The 17500-nt window shown below is 44.9% G+C and overlaps 1 protein-coding gene across 15 annotated transcripts in view; it reads left to right on the top strand.

Annotated features, from left to right (window-relative positions):
• Asap1 (ArfGAP with SH3 domain, ankyrin repeat and PH domain 1) overlaps positions 1 to 17500 on the top strand; it is a 308734-nt gene that overhangs the window by 72573 nt on the left and 218661 nt on the right. For 6 of the 15 annotated variants that reach the window (XM_031359258.1, XM_031359256.1, XM_031359248.1 and 3 more), the window contains one exon: positions 2180 to 2306. In XM_031359258.1, coding sequence (XP_031215118.1) covers positions 2180 to 2306 — 127 coding nt within the window. Of the gene's footprint in view, positions 1 to 777; positions 907 to 1899; positions 2307 to 17500 lie in introns of those variants that run through there. The other 9 variants (XM_031359247.1, XM_031359246.1, XM_031359245.1 and 6 more) reach the window with 5 other exon arrangements.

The following is a 17500-nucleotide window of genomic DNA, read 5'->3' as shown; positions in this document are numbered from 1 at the left end:
GATTCACTCTCAGACTTGAGGAAGAGAAGTCTTTTCAGAGGAAGCCCCAGAGGAGGAAGCCCAAGTGCTCACTGGTTTGCTCTCAGTACTTTATGGGGAAGCATGGGATTTCTGAGGCTCAGGGAACTTAATTAGTCCAAGCTAGTAAGGGTCATATTTGTTCCAACTTACAGGATTTTCCAGATGCTGTGAGAAATGAGGTAGGATTCCCTTCTGGGTTGTTTATTCTTCAAAAGCTACATTTTGCAGCCATGGCAACCAGTGACCCTGCCCTTTGGATGGTCAGCTGCCAATCTCCTCCTGCCTATTTTCTCCCTGAGAGCTTCACCCTCCAGGTGTCCCAAAGCAGACTTTTAAAGTATTGAGGGGAGAAAGTACTCTTGCTTATGTTTGCCTCTTTATTCACTAGTTTTTTTGTTTTTGTTTTTTTAGAGGTCAATTTCTCACACTTTACTCTGCCAGGGAAATGTTTCTTTGTGCTCCTTCCCGCGTTGGAGAGCACTGGTAAGAACCTCAATGGAGGCACAGTGCAGACCCAATTCCGTCAAGCCAGAGAAATAGACAGCACACATAGTAAACCATTTTTCCTATGTAGGGAGCAAGTCCTCATCCATGAACGTTTACTCAGCCTCCTGCATGAGTGAGTGTCCCTGTCTTCTGCTTTCATGAGAGGCAATTAGGGGTCCAAGATTCCCAGCCAACAGGGTACCGTGTGGCTTGTTTATTCTTTTCTGCTTACTTTGACAGAGCCTTCTCTGCGCATGGTTTATGTATGGCTCTGCCATTTTCTCCTGCTCCTCTCTGCATTGCCTGTTGGCCTGATCCTCTGCTGCAAAGCAGATTCCAAGACAGTCGGAATGTTGCATTTGCAGACATCCCTCATCTCAGAATTTGTCAGCTTATGAGGTGAACCATTTCCTTTTGACATGCAGCCTTCCCCTCCCTGTCTGTCCTCAGTAAAGACAAGCTGGGTCCCTGGGTCACCTGGGTAGAAAGGCCAGCGAATACAATGGCCTATGTAGGACGGTATGTATGCAGGCAGGTCTGAGTGGGCCACAGTGCTTGCCTCCCAAAGCAGGCTTGCATGGAAACCAGTCACACGCTTTCAAGGGCTCCTGTAGGCCAACCCCAAGGCCTAGGTAGTTTTTGTTGTTGCTCTCAGAAATCTTCCAGTCAGTGGTGAGAAATTAGATGGGTATTTTGGACTAACAACAGTAGACATCTTGATGGGGCTGAATTGGTACTTTTCTTATTAGAAATTTAGTTCCCGCTTAGCCGACAAGAGCATTTGCACCTGAGAAATACTTTTTGCCTCTCGGGATGCTCTGCGGTCCTCTGGGGTAGGAAAAAACAAAACAAAACCAAAAAAACCCCAAATGCACATGGATAGATGAAAGTATTTTAAAACAACCCTTCCTGTCTCCTCTGCACAAGGCACAGCATTGGCGTTCAGAGGGCAGCAGGGCTGCGCCCCCATTCCTCGGTCCGCGCAGGAGGGAGACGGCTTTCCGGGCCTCGCTTCCTGCACCCACTCGAGACTAAAAAAGAACACGAACAACTTTTTTTTTTTTTTTTTTTTGGTCCCTCTCTTGCAAAAAACGCTCGCGTAACCAGCTCGCTGAAGTAACCGCTCCGGGGGCGGCCGGGTGTGTGTGTGGGGCGCGGTTCCGGAGCCCCACGGGCACGAGCAGCAGCGCGGGCGGCTGCGAGGTGGGGGCCGCGCGCGCGGGCCGGGCGGCGGGGGGGGGGGGGGGGGGGGGGGGGGGGGGCGGGCGCGGCGCGTGCGCAGAGCACTTCCGTGTTTGTCCCCGTGACTGGCGCGGGCGCGACGCCCGCCGCGCGGCGGGAGCGAGCGCCCCAGTCAGTCGTGCCTCGCCGCCGGTCCGCGCCACGGAGCGGTCTTGTTCCGCCCCGCCCCGCCCCGCCCCGTCCCGCCCCGCCGCCCCTTGCGTGCGCTCGGGGAGGCGCGTCCCCGGCCGCCGCCCGCGCGCGCGGCTCGCAGTTTGAAGGGCGCTGCGCCTCTCGCTCCGCTCCTCTCTACTCCGCTCCTCGCGCGCCAGGCCAGGCGCCGCGGCGGGTCGGGCTGCGCGCGTGGCGTTCATGAGCCGCCCGGCGGCCCCGGGAGCCTGCGCCGTGACTCACGCCCGCCCCCGCTTGTGTCTCGTCCCTCCCGCGGCAGGATGCCGGACCAGATCTCCGTGTCCGAGTTCATCGCCGAGACCACCGAGGACTACAACTCGCCCACCACGTCCAGCTTCACCACGCGGCTGCACAACTGCAGGAACACCGTCACGCTGCTGGAGGAGGTAGGCGGCGGCCTGGCAACTGGGTGGGCTGGGGCCCTGGGGAGCCCGGCGACTTGGGGAGCCACACCCCCTCCAGCAGCCCCCTGCCCCTGCTGTCCTCCTTGGCGGCCCTTTCCGGGATCCTGCAGGCTTAAAAGCCAGGAGGGCTGAAGTGGGGAAGGACTGAGCAAGCTCTGGACACCCGAGTACAAGAGCGATCCTCTCTGCCTTGCACCCTGTTTGGGTGCCAGGCAGTCTGCTCAGCGCTTCCACATCATTGTGACCCTTTCCTAACCCGCGAAGTACATGGCATCAGGCCACCGAGGGCAGAAAGGCGAAGCTGCGTGGCCAAGGTCACCAGCCAGAGACTTGGAGATGGGCCGTGACTGCACTTCTCCGCAGCCCAGCGGGGCCAGGCAGGCTTAGCTGTCGAGATAAGGGCTGGTGGAAAAACCCAAAGGAATAAAAGGGAACTTCAATTGAGACTGATGCCATCCCTGGGCCTGTGTCTGCTGGTCCCCCTGTGCCTAAAGTGAGCAAAAGCCCAGTGGAAGGAGGTCTGTACAAACAGGTCCCCGCCCAGCTCCCCTTGCTCCAGTGGCTTTGGCTCTCTAGGGCTCAAGGCTTGCTGCACCAGATCCGCAGGACACTCAATGCAGTCTGCAGAGCTGATCAGACTGGTAGATGGGACTAGAAGCTGCGGAAAGAACAGTTCTGCCTATCAGGACCCTCTGGTGGATGGATGTCCAGGGGCAGGGGCAAGGGCAAAGCTATTTCTTTTACATCTTTAGCTAGCGTGGGGTGTGTGAAGAGAAACGTGTAAACACATGTTTACATAAAATGTAAAAGCCTGTGAAATATCAGTGAAAATAAGGCAATTTCCCAGAAACTCAGCACAATTTCTCAGTGCCACAAAATATCATTCTCATTTTAAGCAGCCAAGCCTGTCCTGGCTGAACAAGACAGTTATAGGCAGGAAGAGGTTTTTCCTCATGGGAATTAGGCACTTGGTTTATTTGAGGTTCAGGGAGCTCTTTTTTTATTTAGGGTCACCAGGGCCAGCCCTCAGTAATATAGGGAATCTTGAAGTTCTGCCTGGAACTGGCTTTGGTAGTCAAGTTGTCTAATGTATGGTGAACTGGTATTTGGATGCACACATAAGAGATGGAAATGTTAGGGGGTGGGAGATTTCCTTGTCCCATCTTGCCCACCTGCCAGGTGCTATAAAGTAGTCTGTTTTATTCCGGTAAGGGTTGTTTCTAGAGTTTTCTCTGGAAGTCATTGTTGAGTAATGGAAATGAGTGTTCAAGTAGATGGAGAAATACTACCTAACTAGGTGTATTTGAAAGCCAGAGGTAATGAATACCCCTTCCCCTTGTGACCTGTCAGTTGCTTGATGGTTAATATCAGGGATGAAACACAGTTGCCAGACATTCAACCTCAAAATGATTCTGTCCTTCATATAATTGGAAGAAGCTGAGCATGCTCATCTAGGGGTATGTGGTCATCTTTTTTCCATTTCTAATGGGTTATGCCTCTAAAGGGTTTAACATTGATTAGACTGTGAGGTTATTTTTCTGCCAGATAACTTCTTCTGTGCCTGCTAATAGAGCTGTCAGTTACTGTAACTTTCTGCACACTCAGATAGTGTTACTGTATTCTGTTTGTGCAGCAAATGATAAGGATGCTTGGGGTGCTGTTTGTGGGCAATATTTGTGCATATTGGAGAACCTTTTAGAATAGAGTTAATGCCATATAGGCATCTGCCCCCAACCTGTTGTTTGTGTGTCTCTGTGTGTGTGTGTGTGTGTGTGTGTGCACACGCGTGTGCTCGTGCTACAGTGAGGTAGAATAGACCTATGAGCTTGAGAAAGAATTGAAACCAGTTTAGAAAGTTCAAAAGTGACATATTAGAATACATTGATATACTCTTGTCTCTAAAACATGCCAGTAAATGTTGCATTTGTCCCAATTATAGAGTAATGGATAACAAAATTTTGTCATTCTTTTTCTAAACTTGAGAACAGCTTGGTTTAGAAATTATTTTCCTCAATGTGTATTGTTTTAACCCTTGAATCATGGTCTATTTGGTTCTACTTTGTGTGGTGACCTCTTCTTTATATGAAACGCCTGTTTAGCGTCTTATTGTTGGATCATCACACAGCTGAAGGTACATCTTAAGTAGATCTCAACCTGGTTCTTCAGAAATAGGCTGGGTATAGTGGGACATACCTGTAATCCAATCAATTGGGCCCTACAGGCAGGAGGATTCTCCACAAGTTTGAGTCTAGCCTGGACTTTCTAATGAATTCTAGACGAGCCAGGACTGCACAGCAAGACCTTATTACTTAAAATGCTAGGGCAGGGACCTGCACTAGACAAGCCACACACTATGATGCCAGCACTCACAGACTGAGCAGATGGTTGTGAGTTCCCAGCATTGGATACATAGGAAGAGCCTGTCTCCAAAAAAGTTGTAGTGTGTATGAGGGGTGGGTGAAGGGGGATTACTGCTCCCAAAATAAAAGGAAAACTTTGTGAACATATCAGGAAATGTTTGCATATACTTTACAAGTGAGAGATTTGGAAATTGAAAGAATTTGGCTTGTGTTATTATGGTTATTCTTAGAAATAGAATTTTTGAGTAGTTTGTTTTGTTTTGTTTTTTGGTGATGTGGAAACTCTAGAATAGAGAGTAATTTGGGTAGCTTAGACTTCTGTTTGGAAGCAAGTCTTTTCCTAGTTCTGGTAGTTAGGAATTTCCTGTTTATTTGTGACTTTGTCTGCTGTTCATATTACTAATTAACACACATGGGGCTCAACTGAAAACCTGTTAGAGCGCCAAGCTTCGAACACCAAATTGATTAATTTGGGGTTAACACTTTCCCCTTTCTTTGTGTCTCTCTGTCAAACAGTACACCATGCGGAGCAGATGCTGTTGTTTATATTTAAAGCCCCTTGGGATGTGCACTTTGGGAAATGAATCAGATATACATGGAAAGAAGAGGCTAAAAGCTTACTTCAAGGCTTCCCTTTTAGGGCTGAGGGACACATATGGTTCAGAGAGTAATGGTTTGGCTGGGACAGTGGCTGCCTTTGAGATCAGCTGGGATTCAGCTAAGGTTTCATCCTGGCCTGTAAGTGGTTTCCAAGCACAAAGCCAATACTTTGCTTATTCAGGAACCAGAGCATACTAGTGTATGTTATTCTGCTTCTGACCCTTTAGAAGTTATGGGTAAGTGGCTAGAAGACAAGGGTTTCTTGAGAAAGAAGGAAATAGGCATTGTAGGAGTATGGACCAAGACATTGGGATGAATTCTCCCTTTAAAGACTGGGAGTGGCCAATACTTAGGACCTTGGGTACAAGGAAGAACACATCATACTCATCAGGGTTACTGGTTATTGCCAGCATTTTACTTTGGTGCTAATGGAGATAATCTTTGTTCATTTCTTTAGCTGTTGCCATATAAGGCCAGTTTTAGGCCCATGGGACTTACAGTCACTTGTAATCAGTTGTGTAAGGCTACATGCATCCTCTGTGAAAGGACAGCTCTTATCTCTACTGAGAAGAAAAGGCCCAAAGAGATGACTTTCCTCTATGGTTTCATTAGTAAATAAAGGAGTTTGGGAATTCTTTACACAGTTTACCACATAAGATACACATTCTAAATGTCTGCAAAGTCATATTTCATTGACTTTGTAGTGCATAGATGAGGCTTCACTTTTGTCATACAACACAGTTTTGGTCTCATGAAGAGGTGTCTAAGATCCTTAGTAGTTTAGCTTTTCTTCCTGCCCATGTTCCAGGTAATTCTGTTTTTTGAGACAGGGTTTCTCTGTATATCCCTGGCTGTCCTGGAGCTCATTGTGTAGACCAGGCTGGCCTTGAACTCAGAAATCCGCCTGCCTCTGCCTCCCAAGTGCTGGGATTAAAGATATGCGCCACCACTGCCCGGCTCCAGGTAACTCTTAATAGTGATTTTAGTGTAATATTTCTTCAAAGGTATGGATGTGGGTTTCAGATTGAAATGTGAGAACTTACATAAGTGACCTGATGTGCTCAGCACATCTTCGAGGAACATCTGTGTGGCAGTCCTGGTTGCCAAGTCCTGCTGGGGCACTGGGGCTATTTGGATTATTTGGAAGCTCGTAGTGTTGAAGAAAAAAAAAATATAACTCTTAATAGAACTGAAAGGTTGAGTTCATAGATGGGAGAATTAATACAGAACACTCATGACAGCAGTATAAGCTAAATACTGTATCTTACTGTATCTGCCAGCCAGTCAATACACACATCATTGAATGTATCATACTGCTAGGCTTGGGGACTGGGCACGAGTAACTGTGTCTGCCAGGTGTCCTCTAAAAGCCTTTCTAAGGTAGCTAGATGTCAGTGTGGTTCTGGCTTGGAGACGTGTTTTTGAAGGCTTAGAATCATTTGATCAAGTGTTACCAGAGGTCTCTTTGATATTAACAGTAACAACAATTGTCAACTACTGATATTCCTGCTATGTGCTAGTAATGTGTATGTGTGTGTTTGTATTATAATATATATATATTATTTATTTTTATTTTTTGTGGATTAGTGTTTGTCTGCATGTGTATATTGTACACCATGTATGCGTCTGTTGCCTGAAGAAGCCTAAAGAGGGCCTCTGATCCCCTGGAACTAAAGTTACAGAGGGAAGTGAGTCACCATAGGGATGCTGGGAACCAAACCCAGGTCTTTTGCAAGAGTAGCCCGTGCTCTTAACCACTGGGCCATCTCTCTAGCATGCCTCCCTCCCCCATATAGACATGCTATTATTTAATGTTTGTCCTGTTACTGTTAATAGTCCCATTTTACAGGTAACTATGTATCTCATATGTATGTTTGTGTCTGTGTATTTGGTTCATAGCTAGAGTATCAACGGTAGAGTATTCTTGTACGCCAGTCAGACTTCCTTTGTAAGTGTCGCTCTACTCTTTGAAGTTTTGATCACAATATTGAGCTTTGTCTTTCTTGTTGATGTCTAGAGATCTAGCCTTTGATAAGTAAGATTAGGTCTCTAGTGCTACTCTGTGGACTCTCTCACCTAGGAATTCAAAAGCCAGATCTTAATATATTCAAGAACTAGTTAGTCACCTTCAAAAATAATGTAGTTTTAGACAACAAAACCTCAACAAAGCCCTTCTCTGGAGGGTTTAGATTAAGTCCCTGTGGGCCATTTTCCCCTAAAGTAGAGAAAATGTATTTGGGTCTATTCCTAACCTCTTGAAGGTAAACCAACAAAAGAGAATTCTCCCTGTGGCACCAGTATCCTTTGTAGAAGTCTAGGCTCTGGAGGCCAAGCCTCTGATCCAGTCTGGGAGTACTTAGGGCATGTTTTCTCAGAACCTAGCAAAGGTCGATGACTGTTTGCTTATAGACACAGGGAATGCAGCTTCCCTTGTGTTTCAGATTCATGCACTCTGCAGCAAGGTGTGAATCTGTCAGTCCTGTATTCTACCACACTAATGCCATATGCCCTCATATTCATCTCTGTTATTTTAAAAACATTGTTTTCATCTTCACATAATAAAAGAAAGGCCAATTCAGTGGTATTCTTAGTATTATCCTTTCATACACACATAAAAGCTCAGAGGTTAAATGTCCCACAATTTCCTGGTAGGGTAGACAACAGACTTGGACTTTGGATACAGACTATATGAACTTAAACCAGATTTATTTTGTATATATTTCACAGTTTTTAAATAAAATTTAGAGAGGGGAGAAAAGGCAAGCCAATTGGTTTAGTCTGCTTAGGCTTCTCCCCAAACGTCCGTTTGTTATGGTGATACATGGTGCTGCCAGCAGCCCTCTGTACGGCTGATTAGCTATGAAAAAGCCATGTGGCTTCCACTTCCATCCTGGCATATGTATTCTGGAATTGTTGGCCAGCCTTTTGCCTGTGAACCTCCATCATTATGGTTGAAGAACTGCAGTTGGAAGTTGTAGCTGCAGTAGACTTCTTAGAGCTTGTCTGCTCTTGAGCTGCCTGGCCATCTACCACCTCCTGGTTTATAGGATGCTTGTTGCTAAGGAATCACTGTATATAGTTGAGTTAAAGGGAACTTGAGTAACATCCAGTCTGAGGTTGGCAGTGTAGAGAGCCGATCTCCAAGAGGCTCATTGAAAGCTGTATCTAGTAACCAGTTAGAGTATTACAAAACGGTTGGTGGACACCCCTACTGGCATAGTTCTGCTTAGCTTTCATGCTATTGTGCACTGGATTTGGACTCTTAACTCACCAGGCTAGTAGTATAGTGCTGATAATCTTTCCCTGGTCCCATGCTTGGCTTGCTGGTTGCAGCCACCTAAAAGTGGAGAAGCAAAGTATTAATCTTACTCAGCTTACTGTTCACTAGAAGAAACTTGGAGCTTTGCATCCCTGTGGAGTAAAGCTGATGAGTTATATATAGGGGCTCACACAGATTTTGTCAATCCTGTTGCTTTCAATGTGAAGACTGAGGTCTAAAGATGAGGAACTTAGGCAAGGGTTTGAATTCAGGGCTTTTGATTCTTTTGTATTTTGCTGGGGGAGTCTTCTCCAGCACTGCTGTCTGGATATAGCTTCTAGAGAGAAAGCCTGAAATAAGCCTGAAGGTAAAGCTCATTTTGCACATACCAGTCACTGGGTTAAATGCTGGTCTCTAAAAACATGTTATGTGAGGTCATGACTCATTTGATACTGGGTTAAGAGGCTTCCATCAAAAGCCAGTTGTGTCAGATGTTCAGACTGTCCAAGCCTTTGCAAAAGTGCTTTGTATGGGGGTCTTTGAAGCCCCGAATGTTAGGTTCCATGTACATCACTTAGTCATTTGAGGGTTTCCTGGCATATCCCTTCTTACATGTGTTATTTAATGATGGGTAAGTGATGGGGCTGGAGAGATCTTACCTAAGCCTGTTTCCTCATTTTATAAATGGTATCCTTGAGGCAGTGATTAAGTGATTTCCTGACCTGGTAAAGGCAGCCAATGAGTACCAAAGTCTTTATAGTCAGTGCTCCTCCCATAGGGAAGGAGGCCAGGGAGAGGCCCTAGCATTCCTGTAGCTGGTCTTTGTTTACTTTGTTGGTTCTTCTTTCTTCCACCCTTCCCCACCCTTTCCCCCCACCCTTTCAACCCCCTAACTCTAGATAGAAGAGAAAAGAATAGAGGGGAAAAGAGGGTAATGTTATCATTAGACTACTTCCTGCTCATTAGGGGTGTTGAGTTCCTTAGGACAAGTTTGACTTCACCATCAGGATATTTAATTTTTTCCTTCTACTTCCTTTCTCCTCTGCCTCTTCCTTGAACAACTACTTAACTAACCACTACCAACAGCAACCACCCACCAACCACCTAAGCCTTCCAGGGCTCTAGCATCTATATATTCTCTGAAAAGTTCCCAGAATCCACACAGTTGCAGAAACTATTTGCAGCTGGCAAAATCATGCCCCTGCTAGAGCATGAGGCAAATCATAATCAGCTGCTGTAGACTATCTGAAGAGACTCCACATTGAACACATGGGATTTAAAAAACAAACAAACAAAAATAAAAAATGGATTCTGATAATGTTTGTGTTTTTAAAAGAAACCAAAATTCCAAAATTGTCACTACACATTCCTTAGTAGGTAAGTAAACCGTGGACCGGTCATGATACATGGGTAGATGGAAGTGATGCTCCTGCCAGGTTTCCTTCAGTTCTTTGATCCAGGATGTTTGTTGGTCTGGTTACTGAAGATTTCTCTGTCTCTTGTTTCCTTACGGGAAGAGTGAGTCAGTGTATGTAAAGTGCTGAGTATTGCCTGGCATGGCGATCACTGTATCCATGACGGCTCTTACCCTCAGGACTGTTGCTGTTTACTGTGGGTGCATTGTATTGGTGTGTCACCTGGACTATAGTTGGTTGAAGTGTTTTGGAAAGGTGGGTGATGAGGAAGTCAGGTGACAGTGCTGACTCTGTATGCTTCAAGGATCTGGGTTGTGGCAGCACAGATGGGACCAGGGTAGAAGTAAAGATTGGGACCATTTGTGGCTCATGGTCATAGCTGTGTTGAGCTGAAGTCAGCTGCTCATTCAGTGTGGTTGTATTCTTACCCCTTAGATGAGGGAACCAGTGCTTGGTGTTGCCGTCTGACTCAGGCTAGCTTGATGGGCTCCCTGTGAGTCCCCTGGTCCAGGCTTTTGCCAGTTAGAGCTAATTCGTTTACTGCCACATGTCCACAGGGTCCCTTCATTGATGCATCGAATTCTGGGAAACACTGTTCTTTTGATTTTGTTGGAGTTTGCTTTAATGAGCTGTTTTGTTATATAATGAACGCAGATGTTTGATTTTGTCCCTTTTTGGGGAGGCATGTTTGCCTTGGTCCTACCTGGAATATAGTGTGCTTTGCTGGTTATAGCTTGAAGCACTGAGACCACCAGAAATTCTGCTTTGGTTTGGAGGCAGGAGCTTTAGAGTGGAACGTATCTTCCTGTTTAGTCAAGACATAGAATTGCTGCCATCTCAGTAAAGTAATTTTAATTGTTTCTGGAGTAGGGGTGGCTCAGCTTAGGAGCCATATGACTCTGCTTGTTTTAACTAAATGTATGAATGAGTTCACAGTGGATTCTTCCTGGGCCTGAGCTTTCTCTGATCAGCCCTGTGCCATGGTGCTGTTTGCGGTCAGTTACATAAGAACTGAATTTTAATGCTGAGTCTACGGTATAATTTTCCCTCAAAGAACTGGAATATGTATCCCTTTGATAAGACAGTACCCAATTTAGCCACCCAGAAGCTAGGAAAACAAAATCAGAACCTTATGGCTCAGGGAGGTAAGAACCACAAAACAGTTAGAATTTGGTGCCAACTATTGCAGAAAGCAAAGAGTTAGCTACAGTAATGGAGACCATTTCTTCTCTTGCCAGATGTGAAGAAAATATAAGCTCTTCTCGACTCTGTTATTAACATAACAGCGATATCTTGTATTCTGTAACATCATGCCCCATGGGCTTAGACTAGGACAGCCATAGTGAGCAAACCCAGCATGCAGTGGGCTGTAATAAGTATGGTGATATTTCTTTTGTTATGGTGTGAGCTCATCAAAGTTGGGAAAATACCTAGAGATCATCCAGTCCTTTTGTGGAAGAGATTGGTGGGGCCCAGAAAATAAAGGTGCATATGGTCCTTTTGGTAAATTTCAAATCTCTACCCACCCCTCATAAATACTCATATAAAGCAAAGCAAAACACAAATAGAACTAGTTAAATATCATTTGGATTTGTTGGAAAGACTCATAGAATATTCTGTAGGACATGAGAGGAAGAATGACAGGCAATAAAGGTACTACTCACTTCTAGATTACTGGCAGATATGTTCCCACTGGTCCTATATACCTAGGGAAGTGCAGATTGGCCCAGCTTGGGACAGCAGATCACCTCTGGTTTGGTCAGCTTTGGGCAGGATGATGGACCTATGATTGTTCAGGTTAAAGCTTCCCCCTCACCCCTTCATGATGGTCCTTAGAGAATGGGAAGAGGCTAGGAACAGCTTCCCCCACCCCTCCATACAGCTGACACAGCCAAGCAGAGATCCAGGTTTCCTGGCTACCTCTTTATGTTTTTATTTAAGTAAGAGTTGGATGGAGACAACAGGGCCTTATGTCAGGAGACCTAGTAGGTAACAGAAGGTAGGTAAAGTGCCTGATATCTGGTGACACTTGGAAGATAGTAGTTTTTCTGCACATCTTACCTCTCATTGACCCTTCTACTCTATTCATTTGGGATACATGAAGGGCTGTGGTTAGAGGGAATGTACTGCCCACATTTAGCTTTGCTGATGTGGTCAAGAAAAACCCAACAATTGAATCCAAAGTGATGGCATGGTGTTCTTTCAGTAATCTTTCTACAGTTACCCAGGATGGGTGGATGGCTAGACAGAGCAAAGGTTCTCCTTGGCTTTATCGTCTTTCTCCCAGTGTGAAATAACCAAGACAGAAGAATAAACAAGGACTAACGTCTTCACTGGAACGGCTTCTTCATGACCCAGTCAAACATGGAATAAGAAAGTCCATTTTTTTTTAGATGGGGGTTGGGGCTTCATTTATATTCCATTAATTATTCCTTTTTATGAATTTCATTTCCTTTTTTGTGATGTTTATTCACATTAGTAGCATTTACATAAAATTAGATACTCCTTATTTCCACAGAGAAAAATCAAAAGAGCTGCTCACTGCTGGCCCAGCAGCTGCTCCTGCTTTAATAATAGTAATATTTTTCACAGCAAAGCAAGTAAGCGCACTGCCTCCCAGAACATGGAACAGTGCCAAGTCAAACAACACTGTCGCTGCCCCAAGGCTTCTGCATTCTGTATGTAAGCATTGGAACCAAATCAGATTCACAAACAAAACCACTACAATTAAGCATCTAGTCTGCCGTCGGCATTATGTCGGGCATTCTACAGACATCCTCTGCTCACCTTAATACTTCTGGTAGCTCTGAGATGGTTTTATGGATGACTGAACTAGGCTTAGATGACTTGGCTAGTTCATGCCCTTTCTCCCTCAGACTCATCTTAAAGTGCCGTGCGTGTGTCAGCCATGTGAAATAGAGCCAAGAGAAAATTGACGTTTGCTGAGTCAAGCTGTTCAGGTTCATCTTGCTTATTTGTTGCTGTTGTTGTTTTAATATTCCTGGTGGGGCAGTAAATGATAACCAATGGGTAGTCCAGAAGTAGTTTATCTTCTCATTTTAGAACAGCCTTGTTCATGATGGGCTGATGAAGTATAGTGATTTTTTTTTTTTAATCTCATGTTCATATATGTCTTTACCGTTTTTTTCTAGCCATTCTTACTTCACTTTTCTCTTTTTATATTATTGTTCCATGTATACATAGAATAAATGTAGCCTGTTAAGTCCGTTAAGTATTGCATCAATCAGTGTGCTAGGGGCCTCGTCCCTGAGGAAGATTGATAATCCATCACTCAGTAGTTATTGTCTGTAGTTTTTCATGTAAGAGTGGGACCTCATGAGATTCCCCATGTTCTTTGGCTTGTCAGTTGGGGTTGTCATCATTCAGGACTTGTTTAGGCAGTCATGTTGTTGGGATATTTTTGGCTGTAACTTCACTGTCATATAGAACACACACTCTCATAAGATATCATGATCCTCTGACCCTTGCAGCCTTTCCACTCCCTTTTCTGTGTGTTCCCTGAACCTTAAATGTAGGGGTAAAGTTACTGTTGTATCCACTGGGGCTGGGTACTCCACAGTATCCACTGGGGCTGGGTACTCCACAGTCTGTTGTGCTCTGCATTTTGACTAGTTGTAGCTTTCGGTTTCTATCTGCTGCCAAAAGAAGGGTTTTTTTTTTTGTTTTTGTTTTTTTGTTTTGTTTTGTTTTGTTTTTGTGAGGGGTCAGAGCTATATTTATGCATGGGTGTAAGGGTACATATTTAAAATGAAATTAGAAATTATATTGGTTGAGAAAAGTGGCAGTCTTTGACTCTCCTAGGTTCCACAACCTACTAGCATTACTTCTAAAAGATCTCACATACCTCAGTGACACTCCCCCAACCCCCTTTTAAAACCTGTTGGAATTCAGATACTTGGTTAAAACTATGGCAGTGATCATTTGATTTACAATTCTTGAAAGCAGATCTGGTAAAGGTTTCTGAATGCAGTCAAGTCTGCCTCTTTGGATGAGGACTATATGCCTATCGATAGAATGATGCCTTCAGGTTGTGCCACAGCCTATTTGAATACCATGCTAAATTTGTGCCATAGCCAATTTGAATACCATGCTAAATTTTTTGTGTGACCTTTTGTCATAATTAATTGTGCTGTCCCACCAGTCACTTTCCAAGTGCTAGCTCTGTTCTGAGGATCTTGGGAATGCTATTTTCCCAGGCCTCGAAGCATTGATTGAGACAGTGATCCAGCCTGGGTTCCATGACCCAAACCTTGATCCCTTTTGCCACCCTACCTTGCTTGTTTTTAGCAGTATAGCAGCAGAGTACCAGTAACTCAGAGCCTGCTCAGCATTTGTCTTCTTAGTGGAAACACACATGCATATACATGTACATACATGCTCCTAACATGCATACACAACATACATACAACACACACTTGCACACCCTGGTGTCTGTGAATGGAAAATGAAAGCATGATTTTTTTTTTTCCTTTAAGCTGAGTGGGAGGTGTTAAGATCTAGACAGTTTACATCACTTATTTTTGGGGTAAGCACTTCAGAGGTGGAGTGAGAGGGATTAATGAGGGAACTGATATTTTCAAAACAAGTTAACTCTGCTCCTTCTGCGTGGACAATAAGGAGTGAATCTGCCTTGCTGTCTAAACATTTTTGCTTCTGATTATTAAATCAACAAGACATTTCTCTGGCTGAAAACTCCATATTAAATCATTTCTTGCTACTAACATAAAGTGCATGAGACTGCATTTGTAGGGATTGAACCAAGTACCTTGTGTGGGTTCAGGGCATACTGCATGAGCTTCATCAGGGGCTAGGTAGCTTTAGACAGGAAAGAGGTTCATTAACTCACAGTTCTAGAAGTGAAGCATGTGGTGCCAGCATCAACATGTCTCTGGTGAAGACTGAGAGTAGATGACATCAGAGTGGGTGGGATGTGCAAGAGGAGAGATGGGATTGGCAGAAGTCAGAGAGAGTGGCCAGGTACAGTGTCATGAGAACAAGCTCAGGGTCCTGGGAGAACCCTCTCCAAGGATAGAACTTGAAAGTTGTGTCACTTCAGCATCACTGTGCTGAGGACCAGGGTTCCAGCATGTAAACCCTTGGAGAAACACCCACACTACAACCGGGCAGTGAGTGCCTTCTGCAGGCCCATGTGATCTGCCACATCACATCCATTCAGCTTGGAATACCCAAGATACAATCCACACACCACAAGAAACTCAAGAAGAAGGAAGACCAAAGTGTGGGTATTTCGTTCCTTCTTAGAAGTGGGAACAAAATACCCATGGAAGGAGTTACAGAGACAAACTATAGAGCAGAGACTGAAGGAAGGACAATCCAGAGACTGCTCCACCTGGGAATCCTTCCCATATTCAATCATCAAACCCAGACACTATTGTGGATGCCAGCAAGTGCTGGCTGACAGGAGCCTGAGATAGCTGTCTCCTGAGAGGATCTGACAGTACCTGACTAAATACAGAAGTAGAGGCTCACAGCCATCCATTGGACTGAGCACAGGGTCCCCAGTGAAGGAGCTAGAGAAAGGGCCCAAGGAGCTGAAGGGTTTGTAGGACGAACAACAATATGAACGAACCAGTACCCTCAGAGTTCCCAGGGACTAAACCACCAACCAAAGAGTACACATGATGGGACTCATGGCTCCAGCAGCATATGTATAGCAGAGGATGGCCTAGTTGGTCATCAATGGGAGGAGAGGCCCTTATCCTGTGATGGTTTTATGCCCATTGAGGCCCTTATCCTGTGATGGTTTTATGCCCCAGTGTAGGGGAATGCCAGGGCCAGGGGGTGGGTTGGTGAGCAGGGGAAGGGGGAAGGAACAGAGTTTTTTGTTTTTGTTCCCCCCCAGGGGAAACTGGGGAAGGGGATATCATTTGAAATGTAAATAAAGAAAATATCTAATAAAAGAAAACAAAACAAGCAATAACAACAACAATAAAAAACAAAAAGAGTAAGGGACTGTGCTGGGGGCAGGGCTGGCAGACTTGCGACCATCTTGAGGAAGAGGAAACTAAGTGAGGACAAGGGAACTAAGGTGACTTTAACGGGTCATCCTAAAGGTAGACTAGCATTTTTTTCTTTTGTTTTGTTTTTCTGTTAAAACCAAATTGCAATTCAGATTTTGTTCTTGAGCCTTAGTTCTTGGATAGGTGGCTGGTGAATTGGTAACATTTGAGGTTTTAAAACAGCTCTGTCCACTTTGTCAGGCAAATTGGTAACATTTGGGGTGTTTTTACAGAGTGCGCTCTCTTCATTCTAAAAAATTCAGAGACCACTCTTAAGTCTGACGTTGCTTGTGACACGTTGGGCCCTTCTGTGAGTGTGCTCTCACCTTTCCTAAAGCTAAAGGGCACATCTGTAAGTCAAGGTACACTCTCGTTAGGAGTCAGTTCCACACCTAGGTTTGTTGGTTGGTTTTGAGATGTCTCATGTAGGCTGGCCCTGGACCTTTAACTTCATCCTCCTTCCTCTACCTCCAGGTGTTGGCATTGTGGAGCACCACAGTGCATCCCAGCACCAAGCACATAGTAACCAATGCAAAGCTCCCTGGGGCTGGCTCCATGTTTGATTCTGGAATCCTGCTGCCTCTCTACTTCGTATTTGGAACAAATACTTTCATAAATGAATGCCTTTCCTGTTTTCCTTTTTAATGTCAGAACTTTTCCTAAAGTTTGTCAAGCTTGTCTTCCATGAAAAAGCCTTCCGACTTAAGTATCTAGCACTGGACTGCACAGTAAGCTGAAGATGCTGCACTAATTAATCTATAAGCCTCTGGTAATTTTTAACAGTTGTGGAAATGGACTTGCAGAGATGCAAATCACAAATGTGTATTGAAAATGTAGGAACTTTTCAGATGATGAGTGACCGGAAGCTTGGCAGTAGGCACCTTCCTTTCTCCAGCTACATCATGAAGGGAAAGAACCAAGATGGAACCTAAGATTGCAGTTCTCCCAGCCTCTGTTCTTCACCTCTCTGCAGCTTCTTCCTCACCCCCAGGGTCCCACAGTTGTTGTTCGTGTGAGCACTCTGTGTATTTAGCCACAGTGGGTGTTTGATGTGGGCTTAAGTGGGAATAAGCGTGAATTGACTGTTGATGCTGACACTTGGGGAACAAGGTGGATTTCTTTCTGTCCTGTGCCCAGTCAAGCTTCCTGTTGTTCTGTCTGCCCTCTCCTCTGGAGCAGTATAGTGGGAGGTTAGTGTCTACTTCACTTTCTGCTGTAACACGTGATGTCACTTGACTTATCAACTTAATTTGATCTGTTAGACCCTAACACGTCATGATAAAAGTCACACTAAATACAGATCAACTCTAAAACACAAACAACCATGAACTCTTATCCCCAAAGGGAAAGTAAAGCAGGTAGCATGTCTTTGCTGTGAAGGCTTTTGGCAGTGTTGTAGTGTCTATCAAAATAATTGGACAGCCTCTAGTCTCCAGGAACTGTGCTCTCTCTCTCTCTCTCTCTCTCTCTCTCTCTCTCTCTCTCTCTCTCTCTCTCTCTC

Source organism: Mastomys coucha, unplaced genomic scaffold (genome assembly GCF_008632895.1).
Source record: "Mastomys coucha isolate ucsf_1 unplaced genomic scaffold, UCSF_Mcou_1 pScaffold7, whole genome shotgun sequence".
Lineage (NCBI taxonomy): Eukaryota > Metazoa > Chordata > Mammalia > Rodentia > Muridae > Mastomys > Mastomys coucha.
Note: the sequence above shows the minus strand (reverse complement) of the source record. Positions and strands in the feature narration are given on the sequence as shown.